This window comes from Tiliqua scincoides, chromosome 6 (assembly GCF_035046505.1).
Source record: "Tiliqua scincoides isolate rTilSci1 chromosome 6, rTilSci1.hap2, whole genome shotgun sequence".
Taxonomy (NCBI): Eukaryota; Metazoa; Chordata; class Lepidosauria; order Squamata; family Scincidae; genus Tiliqua; species Tiliqua scincoides.
In genome coordinates this window covers 52291506-52309012 of record NC_089826.1, presented here as the reverse complement: position 1 = coordinate 52309012, position 17507 = coordinate 52291506, and the positions used below count along the sequence as shown (strand labels likewise).

At 42.7% G+C, this 17507-nt stretch overlaps 1 protein-coding gene across 1 annotated transcript in view; it reads right to left on the bottom strand.

Moving 5' to 3' along the window:
- Positions 1 to 17507, bottom strand: part of PALLD (palladin, cytoskeletal associated protein) — a 285430-nt gene that overhangs the window by 24338 nt on the left and 243585 nt on the right. Inside the window, exons 12-15 of the mRNA XM_066632312.1 lie at positions 10895 to 11030; positions 8474 to 8575; positions 5132 to 5182; positions 4113 to 4334 (exon numbers count right to left, since the gene is read on the bottom strand). Of these exons, the coding sequence (XP_066488409.1) occupies positions 4113 to 4334; positions 5132 to 5182; positions 8474 to 8575; positions 10895 to 11030 (511 nt within the window). The remainder of the gene's footprint in view (positions 1 to 4112; positions 4335 to 5131; positions 5183 to 8473; positions 8576 to 10894; positions 11031 to 17507) is intronic.

Genomic DNA, 17507 nt, shown 5'->3' with positions numbered 1-17507 from the left:
CACGTGCAGCTGAGCTGAGCAGAACAGAGAAGCTACGTCCACCTCTCTCCCCAGATGCCCCTGGAGGCTAGCCATACCTCACTAGGTAGGCGGGACGCACAGATTGAATACCTCAGGTTTAACCAAAACTGCAGTTTTCCTGCAATCTAGAATTATAAATCAAACCACACGTTATATTCCACTGCAGCCAGAAACTGCAACTGCAAAGTCTCCCAAACACTTAATCTTTCTGGAAGCTTCTGCACCACCCATTTGTTACTTAGGGCACAATCCTAACCCACTTTCCAGCACTGACATAAGGGCAATGCAACTCCAAGGCAAGGGAACAAATATGCCCTTACTTTGAGGAGGCCTGCGTGAGTGCCACCCAATTGCAGGGTGCAGCATATGCCCTGCTGGTACCACTATGCCAGTGCTGGAAATTTGGTTATGATTTGGGCCTTAAATGCACAGAATAAGGGTAATTCCATTTGACAAGAACACACTGTACTTATGGGGCCTTACATTGAAGATTACTTTCCAAAGGAAGAAACTAATGAACTTCCATGTAAGGTTCTCAGATACTGACAAGAGAGAATGTGCCATTGCAAATGACTTACGTTCACTCAGTAGTAGATTATACTTTCTTCCTAAATTGTCTGATGCAGGTTTGCAAAAGATTCAAGGTGCCAACAAAGTCTTGTTAATGTGTTCTCATATGCTGACATATTGTTTTTATTAGAAACCAAAAAGTTAACTTATCGTTTACAAACCTATAGTTCTTAGCAAATAGTTTGAGAATATGTCTGAACTTGCACACTTCATTATGTTACTTGACATCTGTTGGTCTTGTAAGAGCCAGTAATTATTTTTCAACACACTCATTTCATGGCAGAATTTGAAGGCTTGCCAGAGATTAAGCAAGGAGGGATAAAGATTCACATTACATAATAAATACCTGGTGTCCTAGATGAACATGACTAAAGTCTATAAAGTTGCTTCCAGGTACATCTTTTAATTCTGTTGTGCAATAACTAATAGGTAATGCCAGTTTCTTCCCCCTGCCCCAAAGCAATTGTGCATATATGGACAAATGTTTTTCTCTCTGGAAGAGTGCTCACGTCACCACTATGTGTTGCATCCTTTTCTACTTGGAATGACTTTAAAGCTTTTAGAAACTATGAATAACTGAATAATAAGTCAAACTAACATTTGACGTAACTGAACCGAAGCAAATTTTGAAGAAAAAAAATTACCAAATTTTAACTTTAAAATAAAGGAATCTGAATTGTGGATCCTGAAACCAAGCTTTGAAACACAAAATTCTCGAAAATTTGTGGGTAGCATCCACAGTTAGTACTTCTGGATTCCACTCTCAGTTTACAGCTTTTGAGATGGATGCCACCCATGTCCACATGCTCACACAATTCTGCCAGACAGACTTGAATCGCAGCCAAAATGTAGGCTTTACAACTCAATATTCAATTGTGAATTTCTGGAGTCCCAAAACTGAAACCAAATTTCAGGCTATTAGAACTAGAATGCATTTTCAAGATAATACATAATTATATTTTATTCAATAAGTAGAAATGTAATAAGTGTTTGCTCTGTGAAACAGCCAGTCACATGCCTGCCATTTATATTTCCTGACCCTATTCAAAAGGTGAATATCACTATGCTATTGAATTTGGAAGAATTTGAAGAGTTCCCATTTTCATGACTGCCAATTATGTTTAATAATTTTTGCTATTTCAGTTTTTTCTGGAAAATAGACCTATTCTTTTACAAAGAGCATCTTGCTTTAAAATCTCCACAATGCCAAGGCAGTAGTGCCAAAGCTCCTTCACACTGTATGCACATCTCACAGAAAGTAAAGCAGTGAAGAGGAACAGCTGCATTTGGATAGCTATCCTAATTCAAAGAAGCTTCAGCAATGGGGGCACATCCCTAAGACCTGCACCCCATCATGAATAGTTTTGTATTCTTTGGCCAATAGCAGTGAACCCTGCCAAAACAGAGTAAGACACATAGTATAATGAAGACCTTGCTTTAAGGAGGGTAAATGTGTCCCCCAAAACCTTGTATCTATGCAAATCTTATTTTCACATCAGTATTCAATTTAGGCTACAATTCTATACACTTACCTGGAAGTAAGTCTCACTGAAGTCATTGGGACTTACTGCTGAGTAGACATGCATAGGATTGTGAAATCTCTATTATCTCAAAAGTTATGGCAAAGTTAAAGCGCTACCTTAAGTCCAGAGCCCAGGTCAACCTGGCAGGTAGACCTGGGCTCCTGGCTGAACTTCGGCCTCTGTGCACAATGTTAGCTGGGCTGGTAGACCTGGGCTCTTGTCTGGTCCTACAACACAGATTTGCCTGAAAGGTAGACCTGGGTTCACTTTCCAACTGCTCTCTGGAGACACCTCTTCCAGGCAGGTAGACCTGGGCTTCAAGTCCAAATGGGAGCCCAGATCTACCTACCAGGTAGACCTGGGTACCCATTCCAACTGCCCTCTGGAGCCCTCTTCTAAGCAGGTAGACCTGGGCTCTCTTTAGGATTGGAGTCCAGGTCTACCTGCCAAGTAGACCTGGGTTTCCATTCTGACTACCCTCTGGAGCTGCCTCTTCTAGTCAGGTAGACCTTGGCTCCTGTTTGGACTTGGAGCCCAGATCTACCTGCTGGGTAGACCTGGTCTCCCATTCTGACTGCACCCAATTTCGTTCCCCATCTTGGCAGGCAGCCTTACCCATTGACAAATCAAAGTTGTCATATGGGGGTGTGTGTGTGTGACAAAAATTTATGGGCGCGGGTGTCAGGTGACCTAGCTAAGCCACTGCTTCCACAAGGCCCATGGAAACGAAGAACTGCACAAGAGCAGTACTAGTCTTGTATTGCTACAGTTCATTTCAGTAAGGCTTGCGCAGGAGCGAGCTGGTGGCTTGCACCTTTCTGCCGATCAGAACTTCCTCAGATCAAATCTTACCTCTGCCATGAACTCTCTAGCTGACTTTAGGGCAAGCCCTCTCAGCCTCAACTGCAATATGGGGATTAAAATACTTGCTTACCTTAGTAGTTGCAAGAGGTATGTCTGAAGCACTTTTCACACTCAGAAAATGCTACACAAAATACTGTAAATACTGTTAGAACTTCCCATTATGTCCTTGTGAACACCATGTTTCAAGTGCTGATCATTTACAGGTAGCCCAAATCATAAAGACAGTGTGATATTATCTTTTAGTATATGTAAGTGGCATTTGGGAAAAACCAAGAAGCTCTTTAAAAGGAAGATAAGCACAGGTCAACACAGGTCCCCTCAACATTCATGTATTATGTGCAGCTCATTAGCTCATAGTATGAAGCAATTTCATAAGAGTGTACTTGCAGAACTCTTGCATCAGTTGCGTCAGAACTGGTTATTCACATTGGTTATCTCGAGCTGAATCACAGAGCAGGACTGGACAAGCACTATGAGTGCTGTTCACTGATCCAATCATAGGCAAAGCCAAAACATGCAGCAAGAGGCCCTCAAGCTATGGGCAAACCACACCATTAAAGGGAACCAGGAAGACAACGTAAGTATGGTGATGTCATTTAGTCAGTATTTTGAAGACACTGATGCTCAGTTTTGATATCTATATCACGTAGGCCTCCAATCTGACTGACATTTCTACTGGGGTCTCTAAAATGTGACAAAACTGAGGATGAACCAGGAGTTTCTCCTTATCCTTCAGAGAGACCAGTATTGGCTGTGCTAACCAAGAAGACATGAAACCGTCAGGCAAGATAAACTGCAGTCTTCATGGCAAACTAGTTCTCAACAAGAACACTAAAAGCAGAAACAATACACAAACACACAGCATTCTTCTGCTACGTGATCTGTAGTCCTGGGACAAGTGAGGAAAGTTAGGAAACTAGACCACCCGCATACAGGTGAGTTTCATGTAGCATGTCACATAGTCACCTTGCTACATGCTAAAAGTTGCCACATGCCTGAATTTTGCCCCCACATTAGGAACAAACTGCAAATGCAGAAGGAATATAGTACAGTTTACTGTATCTTCAAGAGAGGTTTAATGTGTTTGCATACAAGAAATCCCACTAATATTATATATGGCTTCTTCTCTCTTACCTTTGGGTTTGGATTTCCAGATACTCTGCATGTAAAGGTGACTGGCATTCCTTCAAATATTTTGTAATGCTTCAGTTTCATCTCAAAATACGGTGCCACTCCGTCATTGACAAGTTCTTCTCCATGCTCCACCTCATCATCAGACTCTTCCACAGGAGATCTTTCCAGTCGAAATTCAATCTCACTGATCAGTCTCTGCTCAAAGCTGGAGACTTTGTATTCCTACCAAACAAGGAAGGCTCAAGTTAGTCCCCATCTTATTGTAATAAGTACTTTCAGGGAATTATAGTTGTCTCCAGCTTTCAGATTTTTTAATTTTACAACCCTGCTAGGTTACCACACATTGTATGCATTATATAAAAGAAACTTCATCTCTGCCCTAAATGAGTTCCTTATGAAACAATGAAAACATAAAATAAGATGTCTGGGTTATGCAAACTACCCTAACATTTTTCCTACACAGTACCAACTTAAGTTGGTTTTCTGCATTTTCAAGAAAAATGATGGATGGAAACAGACTATGTGATAGACATTTCAAAATGTAATTTGTGATGTTTCTACTGGGCAGAAAGTTGGTCATCTCCAAATTCTGTCCATGCCATAATGCTCAGCATTACCATCTTTCTTCAGGTTTTATGGTAGTGCAGATCTATTCTGTTGGTGACTACGGATTACACAATCTCACCACATGGCTAGAAGTGCCACACAGTAATTTTCTAAGTGGCCAGTATGTAACTGGCAATAAGTGATTTCCACCCAATATAAGTTACTAATGAATTATTGAAGATACTACTACTCTTTTTCACACTTTGGGAAACTACTTTAGGGAACACACTTTGGGCAGTATAGCAAAGTCTTAAAATGTGATGACTGAAGAACTATGCACAACAATGAAAAAGATGGGTTAATTTCTGTAAAAAGCTTTGAAGAAGTCAGAAAAAAGTAAAAAAAGAAGGGAAAGAAGAAGATAAAATCTCAGTGGACAGCAAACCAAAACAGAAGAGAAAGAAAGTTGAAACCTTTTGAATGGCCTCAGGAATCATTACAGAAGCATCAAGAGAGCCAGTTCCCTGTAAAGGTACAAAAGAAGATGGAAGTTGGAAGTTAAGATGGGGGAAAGAAAGTTACTACAGTCTCACGTCACAGAGCTTGTATCAGAATTTGCTAAATATGCTAACACATGTGGATGAATGGCTAAGATATCCTTAACCAGATATCTGATATACCAATGGACAGAAACAGCTTTACAGGTGCAGCCTATTTATCCATGGATTTTTTATCTGCTGATTTGTCTCAACGAGAATGGGGTGGGGTACTGAAAGTCACACACACCTTTGCCCTGCACTGGTGTCGATCCATTTCCAGGCAGCCCAAAACACTGCAAAAAGGCTCCCCCTCGCTCAGGCAGGGAATAGCCCTGGAGCCATGGAAGAGGTTCCCCTTACGAAGGAAGAGTAACATTCCTGGAGCCCCTGAGCCAGCCGAGGCTGAAGAGGAGGGTGGAAAACCCTGTGTAACCAGAACACGTGCAGCGAGGTGGAGATCTCTCTCTCACTCAAACACACATGGGGTATGTGTGGTAGCAACAAGAGGGGATTGCTTTAAAAAACCCAGGGACTGTTTGCTGAATTCCCCCACCCCCACAATGGTGCAGGCAGTCACCGACACAATAATAATAATAATAACAGGTATTAACACAAGCAACCCCCCCACTGAGATAGTGCAGGCTATCACCGACACAAGCAAGCCTTCCCAGTAAGCAAAGCATGAGATTTAGCCTACAATCCTCTCCACCCTTTCCTGGGAGTAAGCCCCATTGACTGGAATGGGGCTTACTTCTGAGTAGAAATGCATAGTGCTGGACTCTTAAAAGCTCAGCATTCCAACTGTGAAAGAAGTCGGGCAGCTGGCAACGGGTAGGGCTCAGGAGGGGGAGGAGAGGGGATTGATTTAAAAAACCCAGGGAGTGTTTGCCGAATTCCCCCCCCCCCCCCGCCAGATGATGCAGGCTCTCCTGCTCCAGCAAGCCTTGGGAAGCCTTGGAGACACAGATGAGGGTGAGCAGAGAGCCGGACTACAAGTTCCAGAATGCTCCAGGGCAGAGGAGTTTCCAAGATGGCGGTGGCCAGGGAAGGCTGCAGGGGTGGCAGCAGCGAAGAGGAGGAGAACCTGCAGCGCTGTTGGGAGGCCACCAACACAGAGGATGAGGCTTCCCAAGCAAGCTCACCATTCCAACTGTGAAAGAAGCAGGACAGCTGGCAACAGGAGAGCTGAGTGCGGAGCGGAGGGGGTTGATAACAGCTGCCTTAGTTTCCTTCCATCCAGAAGTGTCAGGCTGCAGTGTGTTTGCTTAACTCTATGAAATTTAGCAGAACGCGTTTTTTGTTAATCGCACCGAGTCACGGAAAGGAACTAACGCGGATAAATAGGCTCCACCTGTATTCATGACTTTAAAAAGCTTATATTGATTGCATCACCTTTTGTATCTAAAAGTGCAGATTTAAAGAAAAAGTAAAAAAAACTCAAGATATAAGAAGTGTGCTTTATCTTGAGATAGTAGAAGATCTGAGGTATAGAATGGAACGGGAAAGTAAAAGTCATCTAATCCTGAAAGGAAAAACTAGAAGCTTTACATGCTACATTACAAGAATTTAGCTAAATCACACTTATTGTGTGCCACTATTATCTGGTACAGTGCTTTACCAATGCCTAATTTAGACACTACATTTTTGCAGACATGAATCATGCACCCACCTATACGAAACAACCTAATCTCAATGATTCACAGTTGCTATCCATCAACAGAAGCTATCTAGGCACCCCATAAAGTCTTCCATTACTGCTTTAATGTGAACTGTGGTTAGATGACTTTACTAATGAGCCTACAGCCACATCTCCTCTATGAAGATTTTTTGCATAGGAACACATCTTAAACTTTAAAACCAAAATGGCATGATCTGGTCTTCCTGTGTATGCAAATCTGAGCGCATGGGAAGGAAAACCCATAGGAAACTCTGGAGTTCTTTCCTCCTACTCACAACACCCAGTCATTGCAAGCTGCATTTACCAATTTAAATTCTATGTTTGCCATGTATTCCTTCTCCAGTGCCACAGCACACGTCAGTGCAGGATTTTCCTTTTCAAAGGGGAAACACAATAGTATTACACTTATCCCACTCAGGAGAAACTACCCCACCCCAAATCAGTGATCTATGAACTAGATATTCTGTCCTATGTGTTAGAGGCACAAATTAACTTTCATCACTAGGTTTAACCCCCACAGCTATTTTCTTTCATCAAAAACTGCAATGGAAAAACCTCATAAAGTCAGCTTCTTTTGGGCAGGAAATAGGGTTTATTCAAGGACCTAAGAGAGCAAGTTTGAATTGTTCCTGAGAGAAAAGGCTACAATAATTGGGACTATTAGAAGAAAGGTGGCTGAGGGGGATATGACTTACAAAATTATGCATGGTGTGACGAGAGTGGATAAAGGTAAGTTTTCCTTTCTCACAACATTAGAAACAGAGGTCATTCAGTGACAATGATGGGAGATTTAGGACAGACAAAAAGTACTTCTTTACATAGTGCACAACCGATATGTGGAATTCACTACAAGACATGATGGGTCACTTGTTTAGATGGCTTGAAAAGGGGATTAGACACATTTATGGAGATCAATGGCTTCATGGTTTAGAGCAGCATTTCCTAACTGTGGGTCTGATGGGGTGCTCCCTGTAGCGCTGCAATGTCTTATGGGGAGGCCCCAGAGGCCACTTCTAGGTTGTGACTTCTAGTTTGCATATACAACTTCCAGTTTGACCAGAAGTTGCTTCCAGGGGGCATTCAGGAGCCCATAAGAAGTCAACTGAGTGAGTCATAGGCCCAGTACAACCCAGAAGTGGCCTCCCAGGCCTCCCAATAAGGCATTGTGGCACTACAGGGAACATTGAGTCACAACCCACAGTGGAATATGAGGTGGGTTGCAGCGCTGAAAAGTTTTGAAACCACTGGTTTAGAGGCAATGTGCACTCGCGTACCCTTTGCAGGGGAGTCATAGTGGAGGTGTACATCTTCATCTTCTGCTTGTGGTTTTTCCCAGGGGGAAATAGTGGGCGACTGTGTGAAACAGGATGTTGCATTAGATGGGTTTTCAGCTTGATCCAACAAAGCTATGCCTATGCTTTTATATAACTCTCCTCCTTTAGTAGTAATTCACTATGCAAGCCAAAAGCCCATCAGGCGTAGCACCCTTTCTATAACAAGACAGAGCCCTTTTCAGCCCTCGAGGACTGCAAAGAACACCAAAATAAAGAAAATGGCTGTTTAATAGTTATGCAAGTGAAAAGTTACATAGAAAGCACCTGTCCTGCCAGTTCTTCTTCTGGTTCCTGAATGTTAAAGACCGTTGCAGCGCTGTCAGCACCAAGCAGTCGACGGGCCATCTTCTCCTCATATGTTAATTTCTAAACCAAAGAGAGGAGGAGATAGTGTTTCTTACTGGTAAGGGTTGAACAACAAAATTAATGCCTATGTTTTCTATAGCAGATTTTGACATACATGAATGTAACAATTTGGGTTCTAGAATAGTGTTTCCTGCACTTTTTCTTGCTGAAATTTTTTTCCCTTTGAAGAACATTTTATTTACAGGCAAACCATGTTAACATTCAGATAAGCTGAGAGGAGGAATTACCTGCTCCAAATAATACTTTTAAAAATCAGCATTTATATAGAACTTTAAGTGTGCAAAGCATTTCATGTGTCTGGATGCAGTCCTTACCTTGATGGACTTCTGGTGTCATTACTATATCCCCACACTGCAGCTGGGGAACTGTGAAGGCATGGTTTGCTAAGGTCACCTGGTCAGTTCATAGCAGGTCAGACCTGGGCACAACTCCTTCAGGCAGGAAGAATGCCATATCATTAACTCAGGCAGAGGTTGCAAAGGGCAGTATCCTCTGGAGGCAATTAATTCTGCTGTGTCTGCATCACAGTGGTTGAATAATTTGGTAATATCCAACAGAGAGGCATAGCCAAATAATCCCCCCTCTAACAGAGGCGAGGGGGTGCATTCTTGTTGATTCACCAGGAATGCTTTGGTGATGGGTACTTGTGTTCACAGCAGCCTCTCATTATCCATGTATTTCCGTGAGTCGTGCTAGCAGTTCTTTCACAGACCACCACTACACTCTTGCAAAAAATTACTGTCTGAAAACAATCTGAAACATCATGAAATCTAGCACTACGACACGACCTTCAAGAATCCATTTAATAAAAAATATTTACATTGTAAATCAGCAAGCAGAGATTATAATTTATCTTACTGTGCTGTGTACAGTTTGCCTCAGACACTTAAAACCACATTCCATTTTGTTAGAGTTTGCCCTTTTCCAATTCAATGTGCTTTATTCTACACATCATGTTAGAAAAGAAAGCATTTCCCCAATATGCTCTAGGTATTTTTTTCTGACAGGGTCTGACCATTCCTTTTTTTTTTTTAAGGCACGCAGAATGGTAAACACATTGACAGACCAGGGTACTGATCCCAAAGGAGACATAAGGAAAGCCATTAGGAACTAAAATAGTCTAATACTGATTTTCTGCCTGTTATAAAATTATCCATTGAAAAAATAGGTGTATGAGCTAAAACCAGTATGAAAATTCCAGATGAATTCTTCAGCTGAAGAACTACAGTTAAATGTTATGGCTTTGATTTAGAAGTTAGTGAGTATATTGTTGGCAAAGTTCCTAGAAACTCACTCACTCAGGGGTACTTACGGTACACCAAATATAGCACTTCCAGTTTGCATCACTAACAGACATGACTCCCTTCTCTGACCTTCCTGCTAGAGGTGTGGAATAGATGGAAATTACACATATTTATCGTATGTTAGACATTTCTGTTGAAAGCACATGAAGTCGTCTTTCACTTTTTAGCAGACTCAAGTGAGAGTGACGGAGGTTAAGAAAGTGATTCTCAGTCTACGAATACTAATTTTCTTGCTCTGCTGGCAGCATTATTTGAATTTCCTTACTAGCTTGGAGCTTCAGGATAAGTAATATCAAGGTAACCCAAGAACTCAAAGATAATTCACATTTAACGGGACATGGCAACGCTCAAGTGTCCTTCGGTCCTAAACTTTGTGGGAGAGAATTAATAGGACGTGAATATTGGAGTATGTTCAGGCAGTGGCTCCTGCATAGTGCTTCTGGCCATATTCAGGCCTGCTAAAGTTATGGATATACTATTGGTGTAAGCTGTGGCTTGGAGCCAAACATCCTGCTGCATGAGTGGAAAAACTTCTGCTTGCACAGAAGGGGACTGCCAACTCCTCCCCCCTCATGCAGCTCCCCAAGATGTGGAGAGGACCCTCACTCTAAAGAACCCAATTTTCAAATTATGGGGAGTCTGTAGACACAGACAAATGTGGAGAACCACTTAGGCATAAGTATTTTGGAATCCAAGTCTATATTTTAGAAGTACTTTTTCTGCTTACTTAGGATTGAAAACAGAATATAATACTACATAAAACTGAAATACATGAAAAACTGCTCTATTTCTTTTCTTTTCTTCTATTTATTTTCTTTTCATGTAAACTAAAATACATGAAGACTGCTCTATTCCTTTTCAAAACTTATGCAGATTAAGGCTGCAATAGCACACCTGGAAACATACCCCACTGAACACAATCAGGCTTACTTTTAAGTAAAATGTACAGAACTGAGATGTCAGGAATTAATCCCTATTGCTTAATCCGCCCCCCCTGAATCTTGCAGTTACGTACTGGCTGGCCATTGTTCAAGAGATCTTCTTTGAAGCGAAGCTTTCTTTCCAGATCCTGGATAACAGCATCTTTTGTGCCCTGAATTTCTTCATCAGACGCAATTCTAGCAGTTCTGCCAGTTTTCTTTGGAAATCCCCTGCAAAGAAATGTGTGTTATTTACAGGCATTGATGCCATATGTAGACAGCAGTTGCAGAAGTCATCATTTAACTGAAAGGACTAATTTTAACATTCAGTAGGGCTATTCACTGTTACTAACTATATCATTAATGTATGGCATTTGCTAGCACAGGATATGACCATTAGTTTAGATGGCTTAAAAAATAAGCATTCCTATAGGCTAATCTCCCTTATTAAGTCAGAGTTATAAAACATTCATTGCATTATTAAAAATAGATTAAATTTGATTTAGTCTATTAGATTAAATTCTCATAAATCTGCACATATACTCTGATGAAAACTCTTTGGTTTTAGAAAGACTGATAATATAAGGAGAATGCTTTCTGTCATTAAAAAATGAGAAGCGCTGTGAGTTCCTGTTAACTTTCAGTTAGTTTCCTTCATGTGCTGGTTGCCTGCACATTTGGTTCTTAAGTGAAGCAAGAACATTAAGAAAAACACTTGTGCTACAAGCGCTATTAAAGAAAAACAAAGTTACTGTAATGGGTGCATGGGGCGTGTGCATGCGCAACTGTCCGTCCGTCCCCGGATCTGTGGATACTGAAACTGCAGATGCCAGATACATGGATATGGGACACCTGTACACACTTATTCTCATGTAAGTCCCATTGAACTCAATGGGACTGACTTCTGAGTAGATATACATAGGATTGCCTGTCAGATTCAAAGGCATTAGTTATTAGGGATAGAGATACAACTCAGTTAGGCCTATCAACAGCTGGTGAATAAGCAGAACACTATAATCCAAGTACCTCTTGGAAAACTAGTTAAGGCAAGGGGAGTTAGTGTCAAACAATAGGAAAGACCTGCTGCCTCATGCCCGATGTGAATTTTCCAGCAATATTTACTGGCTAGTGATGGATAAGGGAAGGCCCAGATAAACATTTGGTTCAATTCAACAGGGCTCTCCATATGCATGTAGTATTTGAGATGATGTCAAAAGTCTTCCCAAGCCACTTGCTGCTTTTTAAAGGTGAAATAAAACAAAATGCTATTGATGGGGGGATGCAGTGGAATTGCGGAAGATTTCCCCAGAGGAGATAGGGTGCAGTGTCAACAGTGGCCCCTTGCTCTGACAGATCAGCCAGGAAACCTAGGGTTAACCCCAGGGCTCTAATTATTAGTGGTTGTGCTGTACAGTTACAGCCAGTAGAGGCAGCCAGATCATTATAGGCTATAAGCAGCACCTGGGGTAGGGAGAGTTTGTGGGTTGTAGTTGGAGAGAGAGGAGACTAGCTAGCTTATCCAACTGACTTTCTGGCTAACTAACTTGGGCAAAACGGGGGGGGGGGGAGAGAGAGAGAAGAAACCTGGGTTTTCAGCTGCTGGGGACAATCCACCCAGCACTGCCATATATTGATCTCAGGGGAGCTGGAATACCACAGAGCAGTGGTACTTGCTGAACTGTGCCCACTGGGGTGTAATCCTTAACCTATCACAAATGATAAAAACAAAACCCTATTTTCATTCAAGTCAGCTTCATTGACTATGAGGTTTCCTTTCAAACACAGCATGAGAAGATGATGCACTCCAGCCTACATGGACTATGTGAAAAGGCCTTTAGCCAGGTTAGTAAGCCAAAGAGCAGCAAACACTGGCTTGTGCCCTACCAAGGGATCTTGAGTAAATAAACCAGTGCGTCCTTCTCTCTCTAGGAAAGTACATTTTCATTGCAGATTTGTTCAGTTAAGATTGGCACAAGTCATTTAAAAAACATTTTCCATACTGCTGCTGGAGCAATCACTTAAAAACATTAATAGATGTTAAGATAACATCTTAACTAAATTAAGAGAGCCAGGGTGGTATAGTGGTTTGGGAGGTGGACTTAGACCTTGAAGATCCAGGTTCAAATACCCCCTTAGCTACAAAGTTTCCTGGGTGACCTTGGGCCAGTCACTTCCTCTCAGCCTCACCTACCTCACAGGGTTGTTGTGAGGACAAAAGGAGGGTAGCAGCTGTGTACACTGCCCTTTGGAGGAAGTGTGGTGTAAAAAAATAATTAATTAATATATAAAAAGCATGTGGAAAATAAACCCTTCTCAATGCAAACACTTATCAAGATGGAGCGGCTCAGTTCTCTTTTGGCTACTGCACCAGTCTTGAGAACACCTCTCTTCCTGTTGCCAAGTTCTTGGTGAATTCTTATTCAGGCATAGCCCACAGTAAACTGGAATCACAGTATTAATGAGATTAAGGCCATTTGAACAAAGATCTTCTATTTGTCACAACTCTGGGTGAATTTAGTTTCTTGTAATGTCAGAAACAAGACAAAATTTAGAAAGAAGATTCCAGGAACAGAAAATTAAGCAGGATTCTAATTACAGCATATATGTTATTTTAAATTACGTTTCAGACAAGTACTCTTGTACTGCACAGCTGACAAAATAAGAAGTGGCAGAAAAATGAGTCCTTAATGGTTTTTCTTAAGACTACTGTGGAATATTATTATACTGTTATATTATATTATATATAATATATATATAATATATATAATATATTATACTGTGGAGGATTATCTGGATCCTTTTCAATCTGGTTTCAGACCGGGCTTTGGGACGGAAACTGCCTTGTTCGCCTTGGTGGATGACCTACGCCAGGGACTGGACAGGGGGAGTGCGTCCCTGTTGGTCCTGCTGGACCTCTCGGCGGCTTTCGATACCATCGACCATGGTATCCTTCTGGGCCGATTGGCCGCGTTGGGAGTTGGAGGCACTGTTTGCGGTGGTTCCGCTCCTACTTGGAGGGTCGGTCCCAGATGGTGGTGCTGGGGGATGCCTGTTCGACACCCTGGCCCTTGAGGTGCGGGGTGCCGCAGGGTTCAATTCTGTCCCCCATGCTATTTAATATCTACATGAAACCGCTGGGAGAGGTCATCCGGGGGTTTGGAGTGAGGTGTCATCAATATGCTGATGACACCCAGCTCTATCTCTCCTTTCCTCCAGACTCCAAGATGGCGGTTGAGGGCCTGGAGCGCTGTCTGGAAGCAGTGAGGATCTGGATGGGGGCTAACAAGTTGAAATTAAATCTGGATAAGACAGAGGCTCTCCTGGTTCGGAAATCCTCGATGCAGGTGCTGGATTATCGACTTGCTCTGAATGGGGTTGCACTCCCTCTGAAGGAGCAGGTTCGCAGCTTGGGGGTCCTCCTGGATTCGCAGCTGCTCCTGGATTCCCAGGTGGCGGCTGTGGCTAGGGGGGCCTTTGCTCAGCTTCGGCTGGTGCGCCAGCTGCGACCGTACTTGGATCGTGCAGACCTGGCCACGGTGATCCATGCCACGGTGACATCGAGGTTAGATTACTGTAACGCGCTCTATGTGGGGCTGCCCCTGAAGACGGTTCGGAAACTACAATTAGTACAGAATGTGGCGGCCCGTGTGGTCACCGGAGCCAGGCGGTTTGACTCTGTCAGCCCGCTTCTCCGGGGGCTGCATTGGCTGCCCATTCGTTTCTGGGCCCAATTCAAGTTGCTGGTTTTGACCTTTAAAGCCCTATACTGCTCTGGGCCAGGATATCTTAGAGATCACCTACTCCCGTACAATCCGGCTCGCCATCTCAGGTCATCAGAGAAGGCCTTTTTGCAAGTGCCGCCACCCAAGGAGGTCCGGGGGGTGGCTGCAAGGAATAGGGCCTTCTCGGTAGTGGCACCAACATTATGGAACTCCCTTCCCCTTGACTTGAGAATGGCTCCCTCTCTTGAGAGCTTTCGGCAAGGCCTGAAAACACTGTTGTTTAAACAAACCTTCTGATTTCTGACCTTCTTAACTTTTTTATACATCTTTTAGTTTTACAGGCTTGATTCCTCGGTGATCTGCTCTTTTACTCTTTTAATCTGACTACTGTTTTTATGGCCCTGTAGTGTGTTTTTAAATGTTTTTATCTGTTTGTATTAATGTTTTTAAATTCTATTGTTTTTTAATATGTTGTTAGCCGCCCTGGGTCCCGTTAGGGAGAAGGGCGGGATAAAAATAAAGTTTTATTTTATTATTATTTATTAATATGTGCAAGTCTCTCTCCCTTAATAAAACATGGAACACTTACAAGTGCAGGGTGATTTGCCTAAACCTATCAGAGTTTTCCTGTTTACTGAAGAGCAGCAACTTCCAAGGGTCTTAAAATTGGCAGTAGTTTGACCTGACTAGGATCAATAATGAGATGACAAGCCCTGGGGCACACAAATTGCAGTCACCATAGACAGAAAGTTCTCTGCCAATCATGACTAGTAAAAGATAAACTAGAAAGAGGTCAAGAGCTCCTTCATCTCCTCTTACAATGTCCATATTGGCTGCAATCCAGCACACACAGGAGACTCCCTACTAGTTGTAAAACATCTGAGCAAGTGCGCAAGGCAAGTCCGAATACAGAGGATCTGAGAAGAATGGGATACGTCATTGAATTGCAGCCAGTAGCTATGATCTCATGTATGATGGAAGTCTCTCTCATAGCATGCTGGTCTATAGTTTAATATAAATGAGGAGTATTACTTATTGAGTACCTTCTTTTGAAGTACTTAAGCATCCACATACAGTAAAAAGGAACCAGAAAGCCAGTGAACCAGTCAGAGGCTCAGCAGTAACCAAAGCAAAATCAAATTCCAAAAAGCACCATTTAGAAGAGATGACCAGCTTCTTTGATAAAGGAAAGTATATTGTTTTCCCTGCCAATATTCTTTAATCCCCTCAATTCCCACAGATTTTTCATATTTGATTTCACTGCTTTGAAGAGCATGGAAACAGCAATTAAATTTAACATCAGCAATAAAGACAAAAATCTTATGGTAATTTTGGACTGAGTAAATAGTACTCATGCCAAAGCAATGTTTTCTTTAAGTTTTCAAAAGGTTTATTTTTAAATTAAACATGGTGCTTGCTGTTCTTATTCAAGGCCATTACTGCTAGGAATTTTGCACACAACACAATTCTATGTCCTAAACAACAGAACTAAAGAATGTGCATAACTGGTCCTGGACAAATGGTGCCCAAGTCTCTCTCTCAAACTGAAATACCCATAAGCTGACAATGCATGGTTTTTCTGACTTTGAGATATACCAGTCTGGTCACAGGCTGATGACTAATTTTACACTCTCTTTTTAGTGGTTGCATACCACATACTTCCAGGGTCTCCCTATGAACCAGCTGTGCTTTCAGGCACACGCATTTGAATTCGTGAATGTAAATTTAAAAAAATGTGGATTTCCCTTTAGAAACAGGTGAAAGCTGGATTTTCATAAACCAGAACAAACAGAATCAGCTCTGGGTCTTGCCACAAGATTTTTGTTCCATATAGCCCTGAAGATAAGCAGAGCTGATGCACAGATAAGTTGACAGCATCCACTGAAGCTAAGAGAAAATATAAATCAAAGGTTTGAATTCTGGCCAAATTGTTAACTTGAGAATAATCTTCATTTTGCCCTTCAGTGTACATACCAGAAAACACACTCTGTGGGATGGTTTGAATATGTCAAGCCATGCTTCGCTATGTCATCCAAACCATCCCCTCAAAATAAGCAATGATTTGCAAGACTAAGACAAGAAGGCATGGTTTATCTTCTGTTTCCAAGCATCCTGACTCACATGCCTGGAAAGAACTGGAAGTGGAGAAGTATGCAGAACACAATCAACAGAAGCAACAAGAGCCAAAGATACCCTGGCTGAGGGAGGGAAGAGCCTGAAAAGGAGGAGACAATCTGGATTCTAGCTCTAGCAATAGGGGGCAATATCCCCTCCCCCAAATGGCTGCTCCCCAAAACTACCTGAAACAAAGAGCTTCACAGAAGAATTGGAATGCTTCCTTAGGAATGCAGGAAGCTGCCTCATCCTAGGTGTGTCAAGCAGGGGAGAAGCAGTGAGGTGGTCAAGTTTGAGGATGACACTAAACATTTCCAAGTGATGAAGTCCAGAAGGGATTGTGGAGAGCTTCAAAAGGATGTCTTCAAACCAGCAGTTCTCGAACTCCCAGAAAGCCTGAGAACCACTGTAAGTCCTTGCGGGGGAGTGGGGAAGACAGCGGGGCGGGGGGGAAGGCAGCAGCGTGATTCCCAGGATTGTGTCGCTAAGGGGAGGATGCAATGGTTGGCATGTATTTACCATTCCCTGCAGCAGCCTCCCAGGGGGCGGGGAGCCCTGCGTGACCCTCCAAAATGTATTGGAGCGATCATACCTCAACTCTGGTTTGTGATTGCAAACCAGAAGTGGGACACAATTGCTCCACTTTCAATTTCTGATGCTTGGGGAGCCCTGCAGAGGGTCACGGGGGCTCCCTGCAGCCCTGGGAGGCTCCTGAAGGGGTTGGAAAGTACATGCCAGCCCCTGCGCTCCCCTTAGCGATGCAATCCTGGGACTGCATCACTGCCTTCCCCCTGCCCCTGCCCCTTAATGGGGCAGAATTCAGGGCCCTCAGGCTGGGGCATCATGACACTCCAGTTTGAGAGCCTCTGCT